This window comes from Sander vitreus, chromosome 6, assembly GCF_031162955.1.
Source record: "Sander vitreus isolate 19-12246 chromosome 6, sanVit1, whole genome shotgun sequence".
Lineage (NCBI taxonomy): Eukaryota > Metazoa > Chordata > Actinopteri > Perciformes > Percidae > Sander > Sander vitreus.
The window spans coordinates 28,755,443-28,781,864 of record NC_135860.1 but is presented as its reverse complement, the minus strand read 5'-3'; the positions used below and the strand labels follow the sequence as shown (position 1 = coordinate 28,781,864).

The following is a 26,422-nucleotide window of genomic DNA, read 5'->3' as shown; positions in this document are numbered from 1 at the left end:
CTCTCGTTGTCCATGGTTTTGTAGAGGAAACATATACGATATTGGGGGGGGGGTGTCTTTTGGTAAATTGACTGGATGCTGTCGCTGTTTCTGAACGCCCCACGGCTCGTGTGAAAATAGACCTGGCGCATATCGTTAGCGGAGCCAAGAGCCGCTTCACGCACGCTTCACACACGCTTCACGCACGCTTCTGTGTGCTCACGGGGCCCGCGGCGCCTCCAGAATGCAGCGCAGACATGCTTGGTGCAAAATAAGGGTAAAGGGTAGTGGGGCATCACGTAGCATCACGTCTTAAAATTGAAAAGGGTGTATGGGTGTATCCCCATGCGAGCATGAATATACTCATGAAAAAACAGACAGATAATGTGTGTGTTGTTTGGAAAGTGGACTAAAATGTTGTGTTGTCGCTTTTACACCCTCAGAAAAACTGAATAATCACAGCAGGACAGCAACACTGCAGAGGTGTAACTGTCGCATTGTGCTTCCTCCATGGCTCTTGGCGGTCATACAAATGTATATGCGGTACTGTGTGGAACGGGTAACAAGCAAATGCAATGCATATTACAGACAACTATTACAGCTGGAGTTGCTAATGTTATGGAGAGACGTGTAGATAATACGCTCTCGAGAATCTCTATACATAATTTAACACAGATTTATCAAAACTTTGACCCAACTATCATTACGTTTTACAGGGAAACAGGAAACCGCAACTGAACAGATGAGGTGCAGGTGACACGTAGAATTTATCTCAAAAGGTCCTTAAATCTAATTTCTCAGTCTGGGCTGAGCACACTATGACCACATCCATGAAATCTAATTTTGCTACAATTTAGATCTGGATCCATTTGGTAAAACCAGATTTCTGAGCTGTTATCACACTGTGTGATAGGAAGCTATTTCCATTTAAATCACAGACTGACAACAGGAAAGTGTTTCCACCCTGAGCTTATAGCTTACAGTCTAGCAGGGATGGAAATTCTACAAAACCCCCAAACAGTATGGTTACACTCACTGTGGACTATCACATTCTCTCCCTGTACACACAGTCTGCTGCAGGAAATAAAGTTCATAGCCGGTGCATAGCCTTTCCCAGGGTTTTAAAATTCTATGATTAGGTTTGATTCAAGGATTTGAAGACATCCAGCGTTCAACCCAGACACGTTTGTGCAGCCCGAGGGCACAGTGTGCATTCCCAGAGATATTTCTTTTGTGCATGTACATAGTTGCAGCGGTTATCTGGAAGGCACAGCTCTTCTATATAGGGCTTGCAATGTCTGTGTCTTTTCAGTTGTCTTACTGCCATGTCTTTCCTGAACTGGAGTGCCAACATTTGGCTACACAACAGACTGATGAATTTATGGAGTGTCTTCCGTTTCAGTGTGAGTTAGTACTATCAAAGATGGGGGTGTATTACACAGGAGATGTGGGCCTGTGGGCAGATGGAATATTTCAAATCTTTCAATTTTCTATGCAAAAATACATTTTAATGCAACTGTATTTAACATTTGTTATCAACTTGTGGAATATCTGTATGTTTTGTATAAAGCATTCTAAGTTTGTTATAGCACCCCTTAGCACCACCTAATCCCAAAGTCAGTCTTTGCCCCTCCCCTTCTGCTCTCTGTGTGTTACGTTCTAAAAATCCTTTCGCTAGGGGAAACAACAACCTCCGCTATCAATATACATGCTGAAAATGGCAAGTTTTAAAGACAATTCTAAACATAGAATAAGGCAGGCCTCCTTAGCCTGGTTGACAGCAGACCCTTCTCAGTTGTAACTGAGAGGGGGTCTGGGGAAGGCTCATTCACAGCCCATTTCCAAAGGGGCGTCACCAAGGGACGCCGCTCAAATGCCTCTGGGCGCAATTGGATAGTCCTTCAACCAATCAGACCAGAGATCCGGGTGACGTAGCAGCGACAGCGGCATCAACGGGTTGCTAAGCTTCGGTGGCCGCCATGTTGAATGTAAACAAAAAGCTGCTTGCCGTCGCTGCGCTATCGTCATCGTGTAAAGCCCGCCTCAACGGTTGTGATTGGTGCCTCAATTTGGAAAAATTGGAAATGGGCTTTAATGGGCTCATGGCCAGACTGACTGGCAGAGTAAATCTCTAATTTGCCGGAAGTTTGTCAGTGTTTTCCCAGGCTAAGGCCTGCTTGGTTCTCTCAGTGAATGATTTTAAAAGATTTACAAAGAATATTTTTACGGCATTTACTCTCTAACTGGGACGTGCAAGCATGTTTGCCCACCGGTTATGGAAAACGTTTTATTTTCAAAGCATGTCCCATCGTCTGCAGTGAGCTAGCCAGAATAATGTTAAACACAGAGACATGGCATGAAAATGCTGTGGTTTTGGTCGCGATAATGGAGGATCGGGTGAAAACCCTGCAGTCAAGGTGGGGGAGCTGCGCTTATTACGCCAGACAAGATAAAAACATGGACGAAACAATTGATGGTCGCCGCTAAAAAACAGAAATATTGAATAAACATTAGTTTATCAAAAAACAACCATCCTTATCTAAACACATGACGCAACACACTGTTGAGAAAGGTTCTGTTCCAAGCCTGGATTTTTTGTTATTAGTGTTACAAATGTCAACAGGATTTTGAATGAGTTTTTCTTACTTCTGTAACAGAATCTATCTTTTGCTACGTTTACATCCAGCATTCCCCCTGCTCTGGCTTTTCCCCCTCTCATTCCCCCTGCTCTGGCTTTTCCGCCTCTCATTCCCCCTGCTCTGGCTTTTCCCCCTCCATTCCCCCTGCTCTGGCTTTTCCCCCTACCATTCCCCCTGCTCTGGCTTTTCCGCCTACCATTCCCCCTGCTCTGGCTTTTCCCCCTCTCATTCCCCCTGCTCTGGCTTTTCCGCCTCTCATTCCCCCTGCTCTGGCTTTTCCGCCTCTCATTCCCCCTGCTCTGGCTTTTCCCGCCCTCTCATTCCCCCCTGCTCTGGCTTTTCCCCCCTACTCATTCCCCCCTGCTCTGGCTTTTCCCCCTCTCATTCCCCCCCTGCTCTGGCTTTTCCCCCCTCTCATTCCCCCCTGCTCTGGCTTTTCCCCCTCTCATTCCCCCTGCTCTGGCTTTTCCCCCTCTCATTCCCCCCTGCTCTGGCTTTTCCCCCTCTCATTCCCCCTGCTCTGGCTTTTCCCCCTCTCATTCCCCCTGCTCTGACTTTTCCCCCTCTCATTCCCCCTGCTCTTGCTTTTCCCCCTCTCATTCCCCCTGCTCTGACTTTTCCCCCTCTCATTCCCCCTGCTCTGACTTTTCCCCCTCTTATTGCTCTGGCTTTTCCCCCTCTTATTGCTCTGGCTTTTCCCCCTCTTATTGCTCTTGCTTTTCCCCCTCTCATTCCCCCTGCTCTGGCGTGTCCGAACCGGAGACATTTGGAAACTCTTCTGACCCGTTTTTGTTTGGAATCTGCAGGGTTGTGTTGCAGTCTCAACGGCCCCAAACGGAGACCTTTGGCAACACCGACGCCAACGTTTCTCCTCCTGATTGGGTCATCGCCTCAGTCTCTGAGACTAGCTACTAACGTTACCATGGCAACTACCAGCAGCGAGGGGAGTCTCCACGCTGGCTCCTGTTTATGCCCAGTATACCAGAATGATGATGCGATATGAGGTTTGGACGTGTTGGTTTAAACGGAGATTAGTTCTTCTACTGGAGATAAAAACACTTTTGGCTCAAAACTCCGCTTAAAAAAAAACAAAAAACGTAGCAATGTAAATGTAGCCTTAGCTACTAAATGCTAGTCAGGTAATCGCTAACCATTGGTTGCTAACAACATTTTAAATGAAAACAGCTTCCATCTGCATCTGGAAACGAGGTTGATGAGAGCGGTGAGACTCAACCAAAACAGTCTTCAAGTTGTGTGCAAGACAACCAAAACAATGAGTTGAAAGACATAAAACCTTAGAGATCTGCATACTGGGATTCACTACGAGTGATGCATAAAATCAAAGCACGAATGCGAGCGGGTGCAAAGCAAATGTATCATCAAAAACTGACACATATGTTGGCTTCTGGAACCCCGATCCAGAATCCTTTTTCTTCAGACCCACTTCTTGCCTGAGCTCAAGTCATCTGTGTTTTTCCCAGAGAGTTTGGGACTTTTGCCAACCTGTGGGGAGTTTGCATTCTACAATTTGGGTATTTCATAGGCCGATTGTATTATTTTTAGTCTCTGTATACTTGAATCTAGGGCTGAAACGATTCCTCGAATAACTCGAATAATTTGATTACTAAAAATCCTGGATGCAAAATGGTTTGCCTCGAAGCTTCGTTAAATCAACGTTACCAACGTTGTATTGCTGACGGACGGTGTTTCCACACGGATCATTATTATTGTCGCACACCAGACGCTGCTAAGTCTGCGGTCGGCACATGCCAGAGCGTAAATAGTGAGGGGCTAAGAGAAGAGACAGGCTGGAGAAAACGACAGAAAGTGTCCAAAGTTTGGAATCAGTTCAAACGTAATTAAAACGAGAACTCTGTACAGTGTGTCTACTGAAAAACCGAACTAGCTTACCACAATAATAGCACGACGTCAGTGCTTCAGCATCTCAACAGAAAACATTTCTCATCCATTCCACGAAGAGGACCCGACTAAAGTAAATCACGGAGTTGTATGGACGATGAAACTACACCAAACACAACAACTACCAAAAACAAAGACAAGAAAATACGTAGCAGTGACCCCAATTTGATCTGAAGAGCCGACTTGTTGACTATCCCTTCAGAGAAACAGCTGATTGTTGCGCACCATTTTCTCTCACTCTCTCTCTTCACGGAGAAACAGCTGATCAACGATCTACTAGCATAAGTGTAACAGAGCTCAATCTATTTTAAATTTATATATTATATACAAATTCAAAATCATCTTGCATCTTTTTTAAACTCAGCTCAGCAACACGGTGATATAAAAACTGCTGTATTTTCTTTACTGTATATGTTAACGGTTCATTATTTGTTTGTTATTTTTACTGTCCCTGTTAAGTCACTGAACACAATGTCAACAGTTTAAGCCCAGTTCAGACCAAAGATTCGTGATGAGAGTTGAAACTTCTCCAGCTGAGTTCACAGACACACCATCAGCTGTTTGAGTCGAGCTGAGACGGGCCGGTTGAGACCGCTGAAACTTTGCGACGTTCTAAAACGGTTTTGTCTCGATGCAAATCTGGTCTGAACTGGGCTTTATCTCATCTGTAGTAGTAGTTCCAATGGAAACTGTTGACAACACAGTCTTTGGAATATCCACAGTACTAGAATGTTCCTGTCAAATGTTTTGAATGTCATTCTTTAAAGCTACAGGTTGGTCTCTTTCATATAAAAATAGCTTTATGTCACATTTGTTACTGCTCCTGACAGTACTACCTGAATCAGATCATCTGTGAAATAATCACATTCCTCCGCCTCCCCCTGGTGCTCCTAGTGTTATCAGAAAAACAACCAGAGTGAGTGTCAGTGAGAGCTTGTGAACTGCGATCAAACTAGGTGGCGCTGATTAAATATGAAACAAGATTCTGTTACTGCATTGCCTATTTCTCACCTCAAATGTTTTCAGAAACATATTTTACTGTTTAACTGTAAAATGAGAAAGTTTGTGACCAAGTCATACCAAACCCAAGCACCAGCCAACTGTTTTACACAGTGGCTGGGTCATAAACTCTCTCATTGTTCAGCAAAACAGTCCACTAAAATACGTTTCTGGATAGTGAACCAACGCTTTAAATACTACCACATCTCACACCAGAGTTTTTCCTGCTATTATACGGCATAGCGCCTAACGTATGAACTAAAAAAACAATGTGGAGAGCGTCTATAGCCTAACGGGCTGGCTACATTGCAGGCGTAACGTATGCGGAGCGGATGCTCCAACACTACGCTTCCACTAGAATCAATGAAACTGGCGACACCGGACAGAGAGCAGCGCGGAGTGGTGCGTATGCGCCGCAGAGGTCTGCTCTACAAGTGTAAAAGGACAGTCTTCTATTCATATTTCACACACGTCACACGCCTTGCCCTCACCATTGTCAATGACACCAATCACCCTCTATATCTTGCTGCCATCCGGCCGCAGATACAGGACTCTGAGCTGTAGAAGGACTCGCTTTGGCAGAAGTTTTGTCGCTTCTGCCATAGCACTGCTGAACAAACTATCTCGCTGACTTTGTGTAGATCCAGTGTCGTTGTTCTAAATGTGGTTGTTTCTATGTGTGTATATACTGTACCTGTCTTTATGCTATCTGTTGTCCGTGTGTATTGCCGTGTGCATGAAACAGACTGTGAAAACAAATCTCCCTCACGGGACAATAATTATCTATATCTATAACCTCAATTAATTGCTAACATTGGCTAAGGTCTTAAGGCGTATGACCGGTAATTGCTGATTTTGTTTAGATATGCCAAATTATGATTATATAGGTGACTATATATTTGTATTATTATTATTTCAATAGTTAGTTGTTGGCCCTTGACCCTAATCACGTTTTATGATAATAAAGAGGCGTGGTTTACTTCACGGGCTGTGTATTTGTGTTATTATATTATCTGGGTCACATGACAGTGATATAACCAAAAGATGTATCCTTTTAAAAAAGTAATACATTAATACATCTTTTGATATTTGACTAAAATAGTTATAATATAAATTATTTCTGAGACAATTAATTGTCCAGCAAAACTTGGAATTGTTACAGCTCTAGGTACAGTTTAACCTTAATCTGCATTTCTCAGGTGTTCAGCACACTTCAGTGAACATTAACAGAGAAAACACCACGCCACCTGCTAACGCAACTTGCAGACACATACGTGTGTGTGTGTGTGTGTGTGTGTGTGTGTGTAATGGACTGCTTTTTTAGTCTTAACGACTACTCAAAGCACCACACACACACACACACACACATTTATATACACACTTCAGTTCAGTGCCTTGCCCAAGGACACTTCCATGTCGACTGCAGGGGCCAGGGATCGAACCACCGACCGAGACGACCCCTCTACCACCTGAGCCACAGCTGTGTGTGTGTGTGTGTGTGTGTGTGTGTGTGTGTGTGTGCTCACTATTGATCCACTTATGCCATTTTAGAGGAAGGAAACTTAATGAGATGAGTGAATTATTAGGCTCCCGTCTGCTGACTCACACTTGCATTAACAACCTGTGTACACGACTTGCTTTATATGGGTACTGTGCAACACGTGTTGGTTTTAGACTCTGCACGTTGATATGAATAACCTACCGCAGTCCTGGTAAAGCAAAAATAAATGTTCTGAGTCTGTCACACCACAGTGTTATTGAAAAAGAACATGACTAAAGAAATCAGAAAACACACAGAATAAAAAAAATTAAAAAAAATTTCAAGTATAAGAAAATAATTATTTAATGCCTGCATTTTACTTTTTAGTGCCAACCAAAACTAAATCTGGGCTGGGCACCAAATTCGATACGTTTTAGGAACCAACCGTATTGCCTCTGAAGTATTGAGTATCGAAAAATGCCTCGTCATTCAATATCCAATTTCAATACCTTTCAATATTAACAGTGCATTATTAATTCAACAACGGTATCGGATCGGTATCGGGTATCGACAGATACACAAAGCCCAGGCATCGATATCGGGACTGAAAAAAGACGGATCGGTGCATCCCTATACCTAAGGAGTAAATCTCATCAGCGTCAGTTAGCCAGCCAATCAGCATGCAGCACGCTTCTACCAAGATCTAATAATGTCTGTGATTGGCTGTCTAACGTTACACGCCGTAGAGAAACGCAGGAAAAACTCTACGTTACACAGAGACGGGGTCACGTAGTCGGAGCTGAAAAATATCTAAAAAGATTTGTAGCGTTTAGGAACCGGTATCGAAGTCACAGTATTGGTATTGGTCCCTGTATTGACTTTATTTTTTTTTTTAAACTTCACCCAGCCCTGGGAGTACTTGACCCAAAACGCTTGAATTCCCTACACAGCTTAACAAACGGTTGTTTTGTTGGTCATGGTTGGGCAATAAACTCAACAGGAAGACACTCACAAGGAGGCTCACACTGTTTATTTTCACAACGTTTGGCTCAACTTGGAGCATCCTCACACATGGATGCCATTAAACCAGCAGGTGCACGAACTTCTTTGAAATAGCTTGTTCAAAAACCGCCTGACCTAATGTCACGAAAACATGGTTCAAGGCAGTTAATAAATGTAGAAGGAAGCTTGATTGTGTTTTTCAGAAATAAATATGCAACAGGGAAACATTAAAGCCTGTGTTGTTAGTGTAATATTAACCGTTACTGCTTTCGGCTTTGTGGTCTGGAGGAACAGGGGAGACTTTGTTTTGCCTCCAGGGCTGAGGTTGATGCTCACTTCGCAGTCCCACTGAACATTTATTTATTTATTTCTTTCTTTCTTTCTTTCTTTCTTTCTTTCTTTCTTTCTATCTATCTCTCTCTCTCTCAACAAAAAGTTTAAATAATCCACCACACAAGTTCCAAAGTGGTTAGGTCTGCACACCATGAGGAAAATTTGCGATTTGGGATAACGTTGTTGAATATCGCGATATTATAAACGAATATATAACGATATTTCTGTTATTATAGTGTACTGCATTTCTGCTGCTTTCGGTACTCTGCTAAAATATAACAAACTGCTTCTTGAATTTAAAACAACTGAAAGGAAATCATTTCCAACTTTCTTTCTAATCGAACATTGAATTCAACATAAAAGGCAGCGCTAAAAAAGAATGACATTTGAATGACAATTACATTTTAAAGTGCCGCTTTCGGCTGATATTTTCTTTCAACTAACTCAAATAATCACCGAGTGTCTTTCGCGAGTTGCAGCTTTTTGCAGTTGATATCACGATGACATTAAAAACAGGATATATTGTGCAGCCCTAAAAGTGATGTCTTTAAGTTGCTTGTTTTGTCCAACCAACCATTATAAAACTATGTATAGTATTGTAAAAGACTAGAAGAAAAAAGTAATACCTTAGTTTTAAAGTTACAGCAGGCCGGCTAACCATTTTAGAGATGATGTTTTTATTAAATATTATATAGATTTCATATATATTTCGTATTGACTTTTGAAGGGTTGAACTGACCTGTTTAAAAGGACCAGTATTTTGTTGGTTTTTGTAATTCTGAGTTTTACTATGTCAAATAAGTTCTATGTTGCATTACTTTGAGTGCACACACTCACACACACGTCTTTGTACGCCAGAACACAACGCAGAGATCACGCACACTGGTTACACACACGTGATGCAGTCACATGACTGTCTTGCTTGAGCATACCGAAAGCTCTATAACATTTCTGTACTGTGTCTGAGTATAATTCAGTGTGCAACAGTCTGCTGGTAATGGCATACTTTATTATTCATGAAGTAGGCAGTATGCAGTACTACTGATTGAGTACGTAGTAGGGGTGGGGGGAAAAATAATAAATAAATCGGGAATCGTATGCATCATTATTTTTTTGCAACGATTTTTAAAATTGATTCTTTTCCCTAGAATCAATATTTTTCATTTTTAAATCTCAATACCATCAAATCGCAATACTTCACCATGTATCGTGAAAGAATGGAATCGGGACAAAAGCATATCCTCCCAGCCCTAGTGTGTAGTAGGCAGTACGTTAGTGTGCTATTCCGAACACGGCCTAGATCTTGAGTTGGGTGTACAAATTCCCCGAATATCGATCCCTGTTTCCATTCACACATGACCCCATGCAGGAAATGTCCCTGAACATTTCAGGGTTATTGGCCGACTCCACTATTTTTAGGCTGAATACATTTGGATTTGACTATTTTTAGGACAATAAATAATTTAAGACTTCCGTATTCCCAGGCCAGAACTCGACTTTTGGCCAATGGGTAGACAGATTTGAAAACAAACTTTTGTAAAATATAATTAGACAGTTTTCTAAAAGGATAAATACAGAAATTTAAATATAAGTTAAACATTTTATAAATGATGTTTTAGTTTTGTCTGCTGAAAATGTTCTTAGTTGGACTGGGGTTTGACCTCAGCTACAGTATGGCCCTGCTTTGCAGTTGTAAACTTTCTTTCCCCATTCGATGCTCACATGTGTTTTCAGATGTGGCCTGTTACAATGAGCCATCTTCTGATCATTGCATTAGCCTGTACATTCAGTTGAGTAACACTTCATTCAGTTGTGAAAACAGACCTTGTTCTGTTCCATATTTGTTTCTTAACCCAGTGATCAATCTGCTGCTGTGAAACCAGGTGTACATCATATACAGTATGAACTATATGAAACGACTGCATAAAGTGTTTAGTACAGGTGTCTTGCAAAAGAAAGACACACTATTGAAGTTGTTAAACCCTTCAGTTCATTCTTTCAAGAAGAGGTTGGATACATTTTGTTTGTCAAAAGATGCCATGTACAATTATAAAGCTGGTTTCTAATTTATGTCATTGTATTTATGAAATGCAAGTCATTTTTAATAATGAAATGAATGTGATTTATGAAATGAGTGTGCTTTCAAATTCGTTTATATCATTTTCTGATTTTGTATGTCGTACACCGTGTCTGAGTCTGGAATAGAGGATTTTAAAATCCTGAAAACAGAAATGTTCAATACATTTCAATATGTGCACTTATACGTTTTGGTAACATTGGCTGCATCCTAAACCATCTGCCAAGCCCAAACATCATGAGTCAGTGTCACTACAGTTCAGTGAACCACCGAACTTTGTCAACACAAGCCAGCCGGATGTGCCCTCTTACCTCCGAACAGATGAGGCGAAAGTTGTGCGGGTAGTGACCCTATCAACAGCCGGGGACCTTCGTGCCCTCCGCCCGAGCGCTCCCTGTCCGCTTCCTCCGGGCTACTGCCGCCTGACTCCTGGGAGCTGTAGGCTCTGCTGCTGTTCGGAATGGTGATACCGGACTGAGGTCTGGTCCCGGAACCTCCGGAGCCCCCCACAGACCTGGCCCTGGCTCCAAGGTGCTGGCTGGTGCTGGACGAGGCTCCGGACGCACTGTACGCATGGTACCTCACACCCCCGGCGGTAGTCCTGCTAACATTAGTGCCGTTGCTGCTGGACGTGCTGGAGGGCAGGTCCGAGCCGGAGTAGGCTCTGGTCCGTCCGTTAGCAGCTGGATTAGCAGCGGGGCTGCTCTGCTTTGACCCCATGGTAACCTCCAGTGACTCGGCTTTGCGATATTAAAGAGGCGCTCTATGAGCCACTGCGGAACAGTGCGCCAGATTTACGCCTGAGGCAGATGGCTTTACAGGGCAAACACGTAACGTTACTGGAAGGAAAGAAAAGCGAAACAAACTCTGTGTCGCTATGTTCCCGTCGACATTAGGGGAATGCCAGTTATTGAAAAGTTGAACCGGTCAGCTGTGACAAAAGCTAAAGATGAGTGTAAAACTTTAGAAGCCGCCACCATTGTATCCGACAGGTAACGTTAACGTTAACGTGAATCCTTCCTGGTTTGAGCCGCCGCTGTGGACACGCTGAGCTCCGGCCGTTGGCTCCTCCTCAGTGCCCGCTCCGCCATGGCTCCTGAGCAGCATGAAGGAGTGAAGAGCCGGGCTCCTCACACCTCCCTGCCTGACAACGCATTGCTCAAAGGAAGGAAGTGATGGAGGAAAAATCCCCGCACAAAACCGTTTAATCAGTGGCAGCAAGGAGACTCAGGTGCGCAGGCTATCTGTCAAGCTAGCTGAGCTCATAAGTATTTCCGCTAAGACGTTTCAAAGTAAAGTCGTTGCGGTGTTTTACAGCGAGCATTCACAGTTTCCGAGTACATTATTAGGTGCACCTAATTAAAGACAGCACTGCTCCAATAAAATTGACCATTTGTAGTTTTCACTTTTAAGAAGTGTTCATAATTTATGTCATTTTGGAGGCTGTACTCCCTCAAACAACCCAGTACTCCAGTCATAGACATTTGCATGGGCAATCTGTGTTTTTTTCAGTGACCATCTCCAAAATTGTTCTTCATGTCACTCTTTTTTCAGTGTCAATTGTTTTTACACTTTTTTTCAGTTTCAACTTTCTGTCACCGTTTTGGCGTGGAGGGGAGATCGTCACTCTTCTAGTCCCACAGCCCCAAACAGAGCAGCATGCGATTCCTGGCTCTGTTTTAATCCACTGAAGATATGTAGACTCATGACATTTTTATTAATGTTCAAATATGAAATATGGAGAAATTGTCCAAATGTCATTTCATGTGACTTTCAAGTAACATTAATGCACTTCACTTCATATGGTCAAAGGAACATTTTGAGCAGAAATCCTTTGCGCTTCTCGGCAAACGGTTTTATCATATTGGGACGTCTTTGGTAATGACTGATGAACCTTATTTAATACATGATGTGTTATATAATGTTGTTTTTATTTGGTATATAACATTTGAGAAGTGATGAGTCTTTCTTTTTCCTTTTTGGCTGCTTCAGGCACTGGTACCGTACCTGCACAAACAGACTGCTCTGGCTTTGCTGTCCATCTATGGCAACAGCTTACACAAGTTTACCTGGAACTCCCAAACCACAAGTAGGCCTAAGTCTGTTTCTCTCAGCCATTGTTTTTCACATAAACTCTAGAGCCAAACGTTAGCTACGATAGCTGACATAATTAAGTTAACTATAGTCAATTAAGTTAAATTAACTTTCCTCTCGCTTTGCCAGCTCTATCTCCACAGTGCTCTGGAGGTCTGGCTACACCACAGATGCATTCTGGGATAGGAGGGGGAAAAAAACGCTCTGGGTTGTTTGCATTTCTTTAAACCAATCACAATGGTCTTGGGCGGCGCTAAGCTCCGGACGCAGCGACGGTGGCTCTGCTAAATAGTCTCTGGAAGGAACTTGTTTTGGTGGAACATTTGCCCAAAACAACGGCAGAGAGAACCAGACTTAACATACTTGCTGTTAGGGAGTGCAGGTGAACCGTATGCTAGCTTTGTGGTGATGCCAGGCTTCAAAGCAGCGGGCTGTGGGTCCAGAAGACTGACCTCGACCTCTCATTGCCCTCTCCCCTGAAAACCCTCCCCTCCACACCAAAACAATGGAACAAAAGATTGAAAAAAAAACTGTCAGCATAAAACTCAGAAAAAAACTCAAACAATACCGGTATCGTTTGGATTTTTACGATTCCGATGCCGAACCGGTACTTTTAAAACGATTACGATTCCTAAACCGATTCTTGAAAAACAAAAAAATGACATCAAAGAAAGGCTCTTTTATAGATGTGGTAGCCGTAATATGCTTTTACGTCCGTTTTGGTGAGCCCAGAGGGAAAATATGGCATTTTAAAAGTAGCCTACATTTACGGTAGCTAGCTAACAGTAGACTACAGAGAAAGTGTGATATTTTTTCCGTCAGTTTCAGAGCGACGGAGGGAAAATATTTCAGTCGACACATTAAGTGGAACCAAAATGAGGAACCGAAATTTACGTTCTAATCCGGTCCGATTCCTACCGGTTGCGTAGGAACCGGTTCCATAGTGGATCCGGGTTTCGGTACCCAACCCTATATATATATATAAAAATGAAATCATTTTAATGCCTTTGTTAGTTTTTAAGTAGAACGTTTTTTGATGCCACATTTTATTTTCTGAATCTGCTGCTTTGTTTGTTTTATTGACAGTGTTAGCCATGTTACGGTGTACAAGATGAATTCATTTCAACTGCATCTTGCATTGCAAAACAACTTCATGGCACAGTTTTCTGAAGACTGGACACTCATTTATGTTTAACTACTTGTCAAGGAGTGGGACATCTTCCCTATTGTACATCTGGATAAGGTCTGTGTTGTGGAAAAACATTTTGCAATTTTCATCACAGGTCATTTCAATGCATATTTTTTATAACAATTCCACTGAAGAGCCCACTTCGTGGTTATTCCTTGCAACCCAATTCCAGGAACGGAAGTCATGCTCTTATTGTGAAATCAAAGGGATTCTTTTTGGTCTGGTGTGTATATATGGAAACTTAGACCCTCGCGTCAGTTGACGTCACCAGCAGTGTAGCAGCGTCAATAACGCCAAAGGGTCTCTACATGCATGGTCTTCCAAAAAAAAAGAATACATGCTTCTTCCTCAACTCCTCATTCTAATGGGTTAATTAAGTAACAAACAACATGCAGCATGCAAGTTGTGTTTTACTGACATGGTGTAGTGCAATTATAGCCTACAATTGTTTTGCTACCATCTTGTTTGTGCAATTACAAATACATAATGTCACCAATTATTGCCTTCACTCCAGGACCTTTTTTTGGTCCTTTTAATTTTGCTATCTGTAGTTGGAATCGGGGGGAAAATGATTTCAAGTAGAATTAAAATGAATGCTATACTGTACGGCAGAGATCTATAACAGGGTCAGAATTATTGCAGGGGGACCACCAAATTGTAGATTGTTTTTTTGTTTCAAAATTAAAATCACATCTGAAAATATATGTAAACATGATTTCAACATATACATTTTTTTTTGTTACACAACATTGATAGGCTTACTGGCCTTTAAGCAAGGCATTGGCGATTTTAGACCCTTTTTAAGCGGGCTCAATTAGAGGTGCATTCTCATCAGGGGCTGAGCCCCCCCCTAAAGGTCTGATCCTAGAATCACTCCTGAAGTAAGGTAGTCACCAAGGTAGCCATACACAGACACAGTTAAGCTTAAGGATTCACATGTTCGTTTAACATTAAAACATGATTAACATGTTTAAATATATATAAATATGTCAACCATTATTATTGTAATAGCTTATGTGTAAAGGCTTTAGGCCTGCCTACACGTTATTGTAGACTCAGTTTAATGGCCTCCTTGGCCTCAAAAACGGTGAAGACCCCTGCTGTAGGAACTGATTAAGTGGCTCCAGATGTTATGGTATATCTGAAGACTCCAGATTAGATGTCGCTATGGAAGCAAAGAAATGCTGTAAATATTTCTCGTAAGCAACCGAACACATGATTGTAAAATTATGTATTTATAATATTACAATCATGAATAGGCTTACCTACTTGTAAAACCTGTGTAAATTCATTGTGGTAAGTAAGGCTACATTTACATTGCTACGTTTTGGTTTAAAAAAGACTATCTTCTGCTACGTTTCCCCCTCTCATTCCCCCTGCTCTGGTGTTTCCCCCTCTCATTCCCCCTGCTCTGACGTCTCCCCCTCTCATTCCCCCTGCTCTGGCGTTTCCGAGCCCCTAAACCGGAGACATTTGGAAACTCTTCTGACCCGTTTTGGTTTGGAATCTGCAGAGTTGTGTCGCAGTCTCAACGGGCGCAAACGGAGACGTTTGGCAACACCGACACTGACGCCAACGTTTCTCCTCCTGATTGGGTCTTATCGGTCACGACGTCTCGCTCTCTGAGTCTAAAGCTTCTAATGTTACCATGGCAACTACCAAAAGCAGGCGGCGTCTCCACACTGCCTCCTGTTTATTACCCAGTATACCAGAATGTTGATGAGATATGAGGTTTGGGCGTGTTAGTTTAAACGGAGATTAGTTCTTCTACTGGAGATAAAACCACTTGGTGCACGGAAATCACTTTTGACTCAAAACTTAAACCAAACTGTAACAATGTAAATGTGGCCTAAGTCTGCAGAACGGTTCAGTGATGACTCCCTGAGGGTTTCCAGTAGCTTTGAATGACTTTCTGTCAACACCAGCAGGCCCATTATTTGGACAGCAGAGTTCACAGAGCCGGGATGAAGGTGAGTGTTTTATTTACCCTCCACTGCGTTAATCCTTCTAATCTCCTCTGTCTGGAAATAGCCCGGGTTATCTGTCGATGGATGGCCACAACATCCATCCCCACCTGCATAGTGACAGGGAGGACGGAGCAGCTCAGATGCAAAACCACAATCACATTAGCGTTAATGGCTTGTGTTTGTTCGACTCACCACGCTGTGGTAGCATTATTTATGTGTTGGTGGTATTGGATGGCAGGAATCAGTGTAGACTGTGTCTGTGCTGGGTATCAGGGGTGTATTCAAGCTTCTGGAACAGCATTTACACAATGGGACACGCAAACCAAAAGTAAAAAAAACAACACAGGATTCTAAAAACGGTATTTACAGCAAACTCAACCTGCAAGAAATATGTAATAAAACAAATCCAATCAATCATCAGAAGTAATAATAGAGCTGTAACAATTCTACATATTGCTGTACAATTAAGTGTCTCAGAAATAATTGTGTTTAACGATATGATTGTTTTGAATGAATCCTAGGGTACATCTTTTGGTTACATCACTGTCATGTGACCCAGATAATGTAATAACACAGGTACACAGCCTATGACATAAATTAATTAATGTGTGTGTCTCTGTGTGTGTGTGTGTGTGTGTGTGTGTGTGTGTGTGTGTGTGTGTAAATGTGTGTGAATGTATGTAAATGGTGCATGTAGTGAGTGTGTAGTGCTTTGAGTAGTCGTTAAGACTACTAAAGCGCTATATAAATGCAGTCCATCACACACACACACACACACACACACACACACACACACACACGTATGCAAGTTGCGTTAGCAGGTGGCGTGGTGTTTTCTCTGTTAATGTTCACTGAAGTGTGCTGAACACCTGAGAAATGCAGATTAAGGTTAAACTGTACCTAGAGCTGTAACAATTCCAAGTTTTGCTGGACAATTAATTGTCTCAGAAATAATTTATATTATAACTATTTTAGTCAAGAAGTATTGATGTATTATTTATTTAAAAGGATACATATTTTGGTTATATCACTGTCATGTGACACAGATAATATAATAACACAAATACACAGCCTATGAAGGAAACCACGCCTCTTTATTATCATAAAACGTGTTTAGGGTCAAGGGCCAACAACTAACTATTGAAATAATAATAAAAATATATAGTCTGACCAATAATCACTTATATAATTACAGTTTGGCATATCTTAACAAAATCAACAATTACCAGTCATACGCCTTAAGACCTTAGCCAATGTTAGCAATTAATTGCGGTTAAACAAAGAAATGGCGAAATATGTAAAATAATTGACAATTAAACAATTCTGTAATAATTTTTACAGGTCTAACCAATAAAAGAGTATATGTTTGTATTATGTTGCAGGTGGATAACAGATATCAGAGGACACACGGATATTATCCGTCTAATAACTCTGACCTGCTACCTTTATTGATTTTAGGGTGTGTAGTTGCACCCCCCAGAGATCAGACGTAGGCAATGACATTTAAATGATTCCTAAAGAAACGATGAAATCACTTTGAACAATACTTTGATTCTCGACTGGACATACAACATCCAAAGCATTTGATATGTTTTTAGTTGTGTCTTGAACCAACTCCAATTCACGACAAAAGAAAGGAGAGAACACAGAATTAAGGATGAAATGAAATGCTTGGTTGTTTAATGTCGCCCTGACACCTTGATTCTACTTTTCCAAATGCTAGATACCTGCTATAATGAGGACCAGTGGTGGAAAAAGTATTCATATCCTTTAGTGGCTAATGATTAGTTCATTTTTAATACCACACTGTAAAGTAAAAGTCTTGCATTGAAAATATTTGTTTAAGTAAAAGTAAGTATCATCAGGAAAATGTACTTGTTAGTGTGTATTAACATTACAATTGGTATTACAAATACAGTGTAGTACAAAGCAGAACTCTCCTCCCATTTTAGAAAGTGTAAAGGATCCAAACAGTTGTGTGTTTAATAGTCTAATCTTTACCCCTATCCTGACAGCTGATGTATTGAGCGAGTTACAAAATGTGGACCCATACAAATCAGCAGGGCTAGACAACCTGGACCCCAATTTCCTAAAATTATCTGCAAATATCATCGCTTTCCCCATTACCAACCTGTTTAACCTGTCTCTTGCATCTTCAGAAATTTCCGGAGATTGGATATCCGCCGCAGTCACCCCTCTCTTCAAAGGGGGAGACACCCTTGACCCAAACTGCTATAGACCCATATCGATCTTACCCTGTCTTTCGAAAGTCTTCGAAAGCTTGGTCAATAAACAGATTACCAACCACCTTGAATTCCACCGTATCCTTTCCGCTACACAGTTTGGCTTCTCAGTACCACAGTCACCCTCAAGGTCATTGACAAAAGGCATTACTGTGCAGCTGTCTACATTGATCTATCCAAGGCCTATGACTCTGTTAACCATCGTATTCTTATTGACAGACTATGCAACATTGGGTTCTCTCACGACTGCCTCGCGTGGTTAAAAAATTATTTTTCCGATAGGGTCCAGTGCGTTAAATCTGAGGGCCTGTTGTCTGAACCTATGGATGTCTCTACGGGCTGCCACAAGGTTTGATTCTCGGGCCGACTCTTTTCTCCATATACATTAATGATGTGGCTCTTGCTGTTGGGAACTCTCAAACCCACCTTTATGCAGATGATACCATCCTGTACACATCCGGCCCCTCATTGGATACTGTGCTATCAAACCTCCAGGAGAGCTTCAATGCCATTCAGCACTCCTTCCGAAACCTCCAATTATTATTACTAAACTCTAGCAAAACCAAGTTCATGCTTTTCTATCGATCCCTGCCCACCCCTGCCTATCCAATTAGCATTACCACTCTTGATGGGTTGGAACTAGAAAATGTGGCGGTGTACAAATACTTAGGTGTCTTGTCTGGTTAGACAGTTCCCTCTCCTTCCAGCAACACATAAACCACCTTCAATCTAAAGTTAAGTCTAGGATCGGTTTCCTGTTCCGCACAGGGCCTCCTTCACTCACGCTGCCAAACTCGCTTTGGTGAAAATGACAATTTTACCAATTCTAGATTTCAGTGATGTCATATACAGAACTGCCTCAAACTCTCTCCTGAAAAACTGGATGTTGTCTACCACAGTGCCATACGTTTTGTGACCAGAGCCCCTTATAACACCCACCATTGCAACCTCTATGCATTAGTTGGCTGGCCCTCGTTACACACCCGACGCCTAACTCACTGGTATCAACTCATTTACAAATCCTTGCTAGACAAAACCCGCTGTACCTATGCTCACTGGTCACTATAGCTTTACCCACCCGCAGCCTTCGCTCAAGCAGTTACATCTCCTTGGTCACTCCAAAAGCCCACACCTCCTTTGGCCGCCACTCCTTCCAGTTCTCAGCTGCAAATGATTGGAATGAACTACAAAAAAAAACCCTGAAGCTTAAAACCCTTATCCCACTAACTGCCTTCAAAGCACGTCTGTCTGTGCTCCTTTCCGATCACTGTACGTGCTAACTGCTCCCCGTCTTTCATCCAGTGTTTTTGCACAGCCTTACTCCATTATCTCTGTCGTGCCCCATTGCATAGTTACCCAGATGCACATCTTCACCTGCATTGCATCATATCTGTTTACGCTAGTTTGCTCTATTCACCTGCCCTTGTATGCTCAACCGTTATTTCTTCCCACCTTTCTTGTCACACAATTTTTTAACATCTATTGACCTACTTCCCTATCTAGACTGCAATCTGCACTAACTGTATATTGACTCTTTACTACATTTCAGCATTTATATAGTCTGTCTATTCTTGTATACTGTGTTATCACTGATCTTCATCACCACCTAGACCACACTTTGCACTAATTGTACTCTGACTCTTTACTAAATCTCAGCATTCATAGACTGTCTATTCTTGCATATTGTATTATTACTGATATACATCACTACCTAGACCACCATTTGCACTAATTGTATATTGCCTCTTCTCTACATTCAGCATTTATATAGATTGATTACTGCTTACTGTGCTATTACTGATCTACATCACTTAATAGACCGCAACTTGCACTAACTGTAGATTGACTCTTCACTACACCTCAGCATTTATCTAGACTGTCTATTCATATACATTGTGTTATAACTGATCTACCTCACGAACTAGACCACTAGACTAACTATTTACTGACTCTTTACACCATCAACTTTTTACACCATCTCAGCAGTGATATAGACTCTCTGTTCATGTATATTGCATATCCATCGACTTACTTGCACCTCACTACGTGCCGGCATTTGTAATTGCCCACTTATTCTGCACTTTATGTAACATATTGTATTCTGTACTGTATTGAATGTGAAACTATTTGTTGTCTTGCACGCCTACACTTGTCTTGGCCAGGTCGCCGTTGCAAATGAGAACCTGTTCTCAACGGCCTACCTGGTTAAAAAAAGGTAAAGAATTAAAAATTAAAAATCATTTCAGCTGGACTTGTAGGCTGTTATATTGTTGTCTAGTTTCATTTAGAATAAAACATCAGATTTGATTAACTACATATGTTTTGTGTGCAGAAATCTTAATGTGTAAAGTAACTAGTAAGGGACTGTTCGGTATTTATGGAATGGACCAGCGGAGGAAAATAGGGGAGGGTCATGTCTTTTTATTCTTTGCTGAGGGGAGGGTCATCCAACATTTTTTCAGTCCAGAGCGGGGGGGGGGTCACCCAACTTTTGTATTCATGAAACAGCAACATTTCAAAGTGGCTTGTTTGGTGCATATTTTTTCCATGTAGCTCTTAGTCTCGGCCCTCCTTCGCTACCAGATAGGTCTGACCCATGAGTTTGCCTGGTGGCTGAAACGGATAATTGCATTGTTTTAAATATTAGTGGAATAATTACGCCTGACATGATCAGATATTTTATAAATATCTTAAATAACACAAAACAACTAACTGGTGGTAGGTAATACATCAGATTTCATATACTGCTTTAGTAAAAAAAATATTACCTGGCTGACGATGGGAGCAGCAGGACGCAAAAATGAAAATTACTGTTGCACTATGTCTGGACATCTTACCGTGCCAAGGTTGTTATAAAGGTTTCCTAAATGCCACATTTGATGTCAGCTTACTAATTGATTGCGGGTTTTGTGTAGATTTTGACTTTTATACGTTTATTCCACTTTGTTTAAACGGCGACGTGGAGAAAGCCTAGTGACCAGTCCATAGCAACCAGTTTGTGTGTTGAATGGTACCCAGAGTGCCTTGATGAATAGTCTCAATATTTTATTGTTTTATTTCATGTGAATACTAATTTACTAGAGGAGTAACTTTGTATTTGAAGTAATGCAGTAATGCAGGAAGTGTGCATTTAGTTTCCATGCTTATTGTGTTTCCACAACGTTAGTGAGTAAATCTACTGAAATGGCCCCCACACCATAACAGAGGAGTGTGATGCGTCAGATGAGAATGCAGAGGTTAAGTCATGTTTGTCATGGCTGTTAAAAAACAATGGGACTCTATATATATTTGCTAAGCACAAACCAGTACAGAAGGTATCAATAAACTGCTGGGAGGGTCATGTCTTTTTGGCTAAAGGTCCCAAAACTCTCCGGTGGCCCCTTAAATAAATAAACGAACAGTCCCTAACTAAAGCTGTCAGATGAATGTAGTGGAGTAAAAAGTACAATATTTCTCTCTGAAATGTAGAGGCGTAGAAGTAGAAAGTGGCATGAAAAGAAAAGACTCGAGTAAAGTACAAGTGCCTCACACGCAGCTTAAAGCTTGTTCCTCTGTCCAAAACAAACAAACAATTAATACCGCTTTAGGTATTACTTTAAGTAAGGATTAAGTCATAATCACAATGGGTATCAATATATCCAACCCTAATGATCCTGCGGTTGAAGTAAAATAGATTTTTTTTCCCCAGGAAATGTGCTTAACAACAATATGAATGTACAGTATACTGCATGGTACAGATTACAGGCTACAATGTATGATTTGTTTATTTGAAGGGAAGAGGAGTTCCTACATTAAGTATTAAGAAAGTATTACAGATGCTGACTACTGTGAAATTATTCTAGCAACTGACTATCACCAAACAAAACTAAATGTTAACACCTTTACAACAAATTGTCACTTTGCATAAACCAAAGGCATCATAACAGAACTGTGATGACCAATCCCACTCTGTGGTTGGCTCATGTGAGCTGGGTAAGAGGTAGGTAAGAGGTAAAACTTAACTGTAGCCATACAGTTAAGCTTAAGGATTTACTGTGCTTTCCACATGTATGTGTAAATTATGTATAAATAATATCCATTTATTTTCATCCATTCGGCCCAGTTTAATATGCAACTCAATTGTATACAGTATATGTAGTAGGGGGTCCCTACTCTGTCTCTCTTTCAGCTAAGGGGTCCCTGGCCCAAATAACATTTGCTCTAACAGATCCAGCCTGAGGATGTCAGACATGAAGCAAACAGCTGAGACCAACATTCTTGAAGCTGTGGCCATCAATAATCACACAGACAATACTACAGTGAGCAGGAAACACCTGAATGCAACTCATCTATGGTACATCCAGTGACTGTGGAGCTATTTCCCCAAGGCAATGTACTTGTAGTATCTAATGAGCCCATTGAAAGCAAATGTGCCTGTTTCACTCCTACACACCACTTGGTGGCAGTGTTGCCTTAAAATAATCAATTCAGGGCCTACAGGAAAAAAAGAGATTAGCAGCTATGTCCATGTCATAAAAGTGTTGCAACACACTTTTCTACACCTGGTTACAAGCATTTCTGTGTAGGGAGTCTTTATTTACCTGTTAATGCAGCAGCATGTGAGTAGAGCATGTGGTGAGGTGTTAAACACTGATGTAGAAAGAACTTCTATCAGTTACTCAATACACCCAACAAAGAATGAGCCTTTGTGTTGCATTGATCTTTGGCTGATAGTGTTACTGTGAATGAACTATGACAAATAAATTAATCTGAATAAATATCATGGGTACTTTAGTGCGAGGCATACACAATACAAATACAGTAGTGCACAACAGGCTGCACAGTATTCTACTTTCAGCAATGTGACTTATAATATGCATAATTACAACATACACAAACTACACATTAATGACAAAAAATGGAATATGGAATGGACAATACATCTTTTAATCTAATATTTTTAAAATGTTATTTTACTAATGTAGTACAACAAACGTTTTGCATGACTGCACCCTCCTTGACAATAGTGCTTCTTGGGAATCTTGTTCTTGTGTCAGATTGTGACAATGAACCTGTTTCATGTAGAGCAGCGGTCTCAAACTTAGATTACCTGAGGGCCACTGGCCAAGATGTCCTGTCTCAGTGGGGCCACCTCTGGAGCTGAACTCATCTCTGAGTATTTTGACACTGGAGTCCGGGTGGAGCCAATGTTTCCACACTTTGATCACTGTTAAACAGTTCCATGTCTCCAGTGAATGTGCTCAGACTAGAGTGATGGTGGTGCATGGTTGGTGAGGTTCTCCCCATGGACTGGCAAGATACTCTTAAGTGTTATGTGTGTCTGTCTGTCAGTCAGTCAGTCAGTCAGTCTGTCTGTCTGTCTGTCTGTCTGTGTGTGTGTGTGTGTGTGTGTGTGTGTGTACATCTCATAGGGTGAATCCTAATTCTGATGTGTAGCTGCAGTTTACAGGCACATATTATCCGATTACATGAGTGACCACTGACTGACCTCAGTAATACAGCGACACTGCCTCTGTGTGTTCTGACTCCGGCTACGCCACTCTGCATTCCAGACAAAAACTTGAAAAAGCACTTAATTAATTGCCTGACATATTTTGTAGTCCTTCTCCCAGCCAATTTAGTGGGAGATGTCAATCAGGTGGATTAGGCTTGTTTTTCTGTAAGCCCTGTGCTGACAGTGGGAAATGATTAAAAGGGGAGATTATGTGACAGCAAATTTGTGTTGATATCATTAAACTTTCATCGTGGACTGGGTCTAAAGCTCTAAATTGCTTATTAACTCAGCTTTTTGTGGCTGTTCGCCTATCAACACTTCAAATGAGCCAGATATCAGAGCAGTCCGTCACATTCTCTGCTCCTATTCGGCTGTGGAAACATCCTTTGTGTGACTGGGACCTTCTCTGCACTGCATGAGCATCCATAGTCATGCAGTAAGTCACAAGTCAACCATGGAAATAGTTCATAATGTCTAAATCAAAAATAAGTGTTATAACCGCTATAACCGCGAATAAGTATGAATATTGTATGTTGATTGCTCAGAAAGATGTATTATGGCATTTATACAGGTCAGGGAACAGCTGACTCTGTATAACTTGGACTGTCCCTGAAAAAAAACTTAAAAGAGTGTATAGTGCTTAAAAGAAAGGTTTCACGATTTCACGAGTCCACAGTCGTCATTCATGCACTGAATCCATTCTAAAGTTCAATTAAAGCTAACATGAAGCTTCAGCAGTCAAGTATGTGTGGCGGCCGGGGGGGCTGTGTCCCTGTGGCAATAAACTTGGCCCCCTGTGGCACAGCTATTATTTTACTATTTGCTTTTTCAGTTTTCCCAAATGTGAATGAAACAGTGACTTCGTTTACATGAACATATTATCCTATTTTTTGCCCTTATTCCAATAAACACAATATTCTGACTAAGCTTGTTTCCATGGCTAATGAAAGTGAATAGTCCTCTAATATTTCTGTTTACATGCAGCCGTGCAAAACAGGATTTTTTTTCCAAAGTTTTCCAGCGGTGGTGGACTTGTTGGGCCGTGCGAACACAGCCTCCGTCTTTCATTCCTTCAACCAGCTTCTTGAAAAGGTCGGCGCATCTCTACGGCAGCCGGACTACTTGAACTGTCGGCTGGTTGGTTTGTGTAGGCCTACGACAACCATAGCAACACACAGAGTTGACCATAAGCCGTAAACAAGCTGTAAACTGCTGCAAACTGTGGTAAAAACCCTGATTGAGACGCATAGAAGAATGACTCTAAAACTTGAATAATACCGACACATTACACGTCTTCATCAGAATTTTTGATTTGCTATATTTGGAAAAGGGCCTTATTTGGAATATCCAAACGGAATATGCTGTTTGCATGACCTGTATCAAAATCGGAATATTGTCATATTCGGAATAATAGTGGAACATTGGTGTGCATGTAGACGTACTCAGTGTGTGTGGATAAACACAGTGTGGCACCCTTATAGACCTCTACCAAAAGAAAGAGAGGTGAAGCATCATTCGATTATAAAATTATAAAATAGTATCAAACAATCAGATGGTCACTATCATGTCACTGCGTATCTGTGAATGAATGGACAAGTATCTAAAAAGAATCTCTGCAGTGAACCAGGAAGCCTCTGCTACACTCTGGCCTCATAACTAAAGATAGAAAGTGAAACAACTGGGAGAGTAAGAGGTACTAATACCACACTGTAAAAAATACTCTGTCACAAGTAAAAGTCCAGCATTGAAAATGTTACTTCAGTAAAAGTATGTAAGTATCATCAGGAAAATGTACTTCAATGTTAAAAGTAAAAGTATACAAAGCAGAAAAACCCTCCCATTGTAGAAAGTGTAAAGGATCCAAACAGTTGTGTGTTTAATGGTCTAATCATTTCAGCTGGACTTGTAGGCCGTTATATTGTCGGCTAGTTTAATTTAGAATAAAAACATCAGATTTGATAAACTACATGTGTTTTGTGTGCAGAAATCTTAATGTGTAAAGTAACTAGTAACTAAAGCCTTTCCATTCAGAGTCACTTTCTCATTTCTTGATTGTTCAGACACCTGCTGATTCTGTGTGATTTGTGAATGTACAGTAAGCTCTGCTGCAGAAAGACTAACAAGTTCAAGTGACTGCTGTATACTGTCGGCTTTGTAGGATATTATTTGCATTCAATGCCTATTACAGTGTGTAAGTCATTAGGGCTTTTACGATATGCTTTTGTCTGGGTGACTATTGGATTTGTGTTGCGATTTTCCTTTATTGCCATTCTAGAAGTATTGTGATTCGATAATATTGAGTATTGGGATTTTCTTTTCCTTCTTCATCAAAAACAAAAGTTGAATAATACACTTCTAGAGACAATATATCATGAGACATTTCTAAAAACTGATAGTTTTCTAAGAAGAATGACATCACATGTCAGTCAGTCAGTCTGACATGTATTTACTTTGTAAAGAAGAACATAACATGGATCTTCTGCCTTTGCTGCTTTCACTCCGTTTGGCTGGAAACGGACATGATGTAGTCGCCGTCAGCGGTACCGAATAAACAGAACATATTTAGATCAAATATCAATTCTAGGGAAAAAGAATAAATAAAAAAAATCGTCTAAAAACAACTCCCACCCCTATAAGTCATGTATTTCATACGTGCATTGATAATATGTGAACATACACTTTTAGATCTGTGAATGTTTTTGTTGTGCAGTATTTTTAGTATTCAGTACTAATCTGTATCAGAGTGCAAGCTTTTTAAACTGTAAATATATTTCTGCTGTATGCTAAGACAGTGAGTCTTAACGTTTTAACGGTTTTAAGGACCCCTAAACTGACCACGGACCCCTGTTTGATAAGATTTGGTCCCAGGGTGCCCTACCTGATAGAGTTTTTGCTTTTAGAGCAAAAAACCCGTGAGCAAAATAGTCAATCTGTCATTGTGTTACTTATGGATGGAATTACAGCTTATTTACAACTTAATTACTTACCCTTTTTGCTGGGGACCCC

General features: G+C 41.1%; 1 protein-coding gene across 1 annotated transcript in view; it reads right to left on the bottom strand.

Moving 5' to 3' along the window:
* znrf2b (zinc and ring finger 2b) overlaps positions 1-11,689 on the bottom strand; it is a 42,201-nt gene extending 30,512 nt beyond the window's left edge. Inside the window, exon 1 of the mRNA XM_078253611.1 lies at positions 10,741-11,689. Coding sequence (XP_078109737.1) covers positions 10,741-11,149 — 409 coding nt within the window. The 5' untranslated portion in view covers positions 11,150-11,689. The remainder of the gene's footprint in view (positions 1-10,740) is intronic.
* Between the last annotated feature and the right edge of the window lie 14,733 nt (positions 11,690-26,422).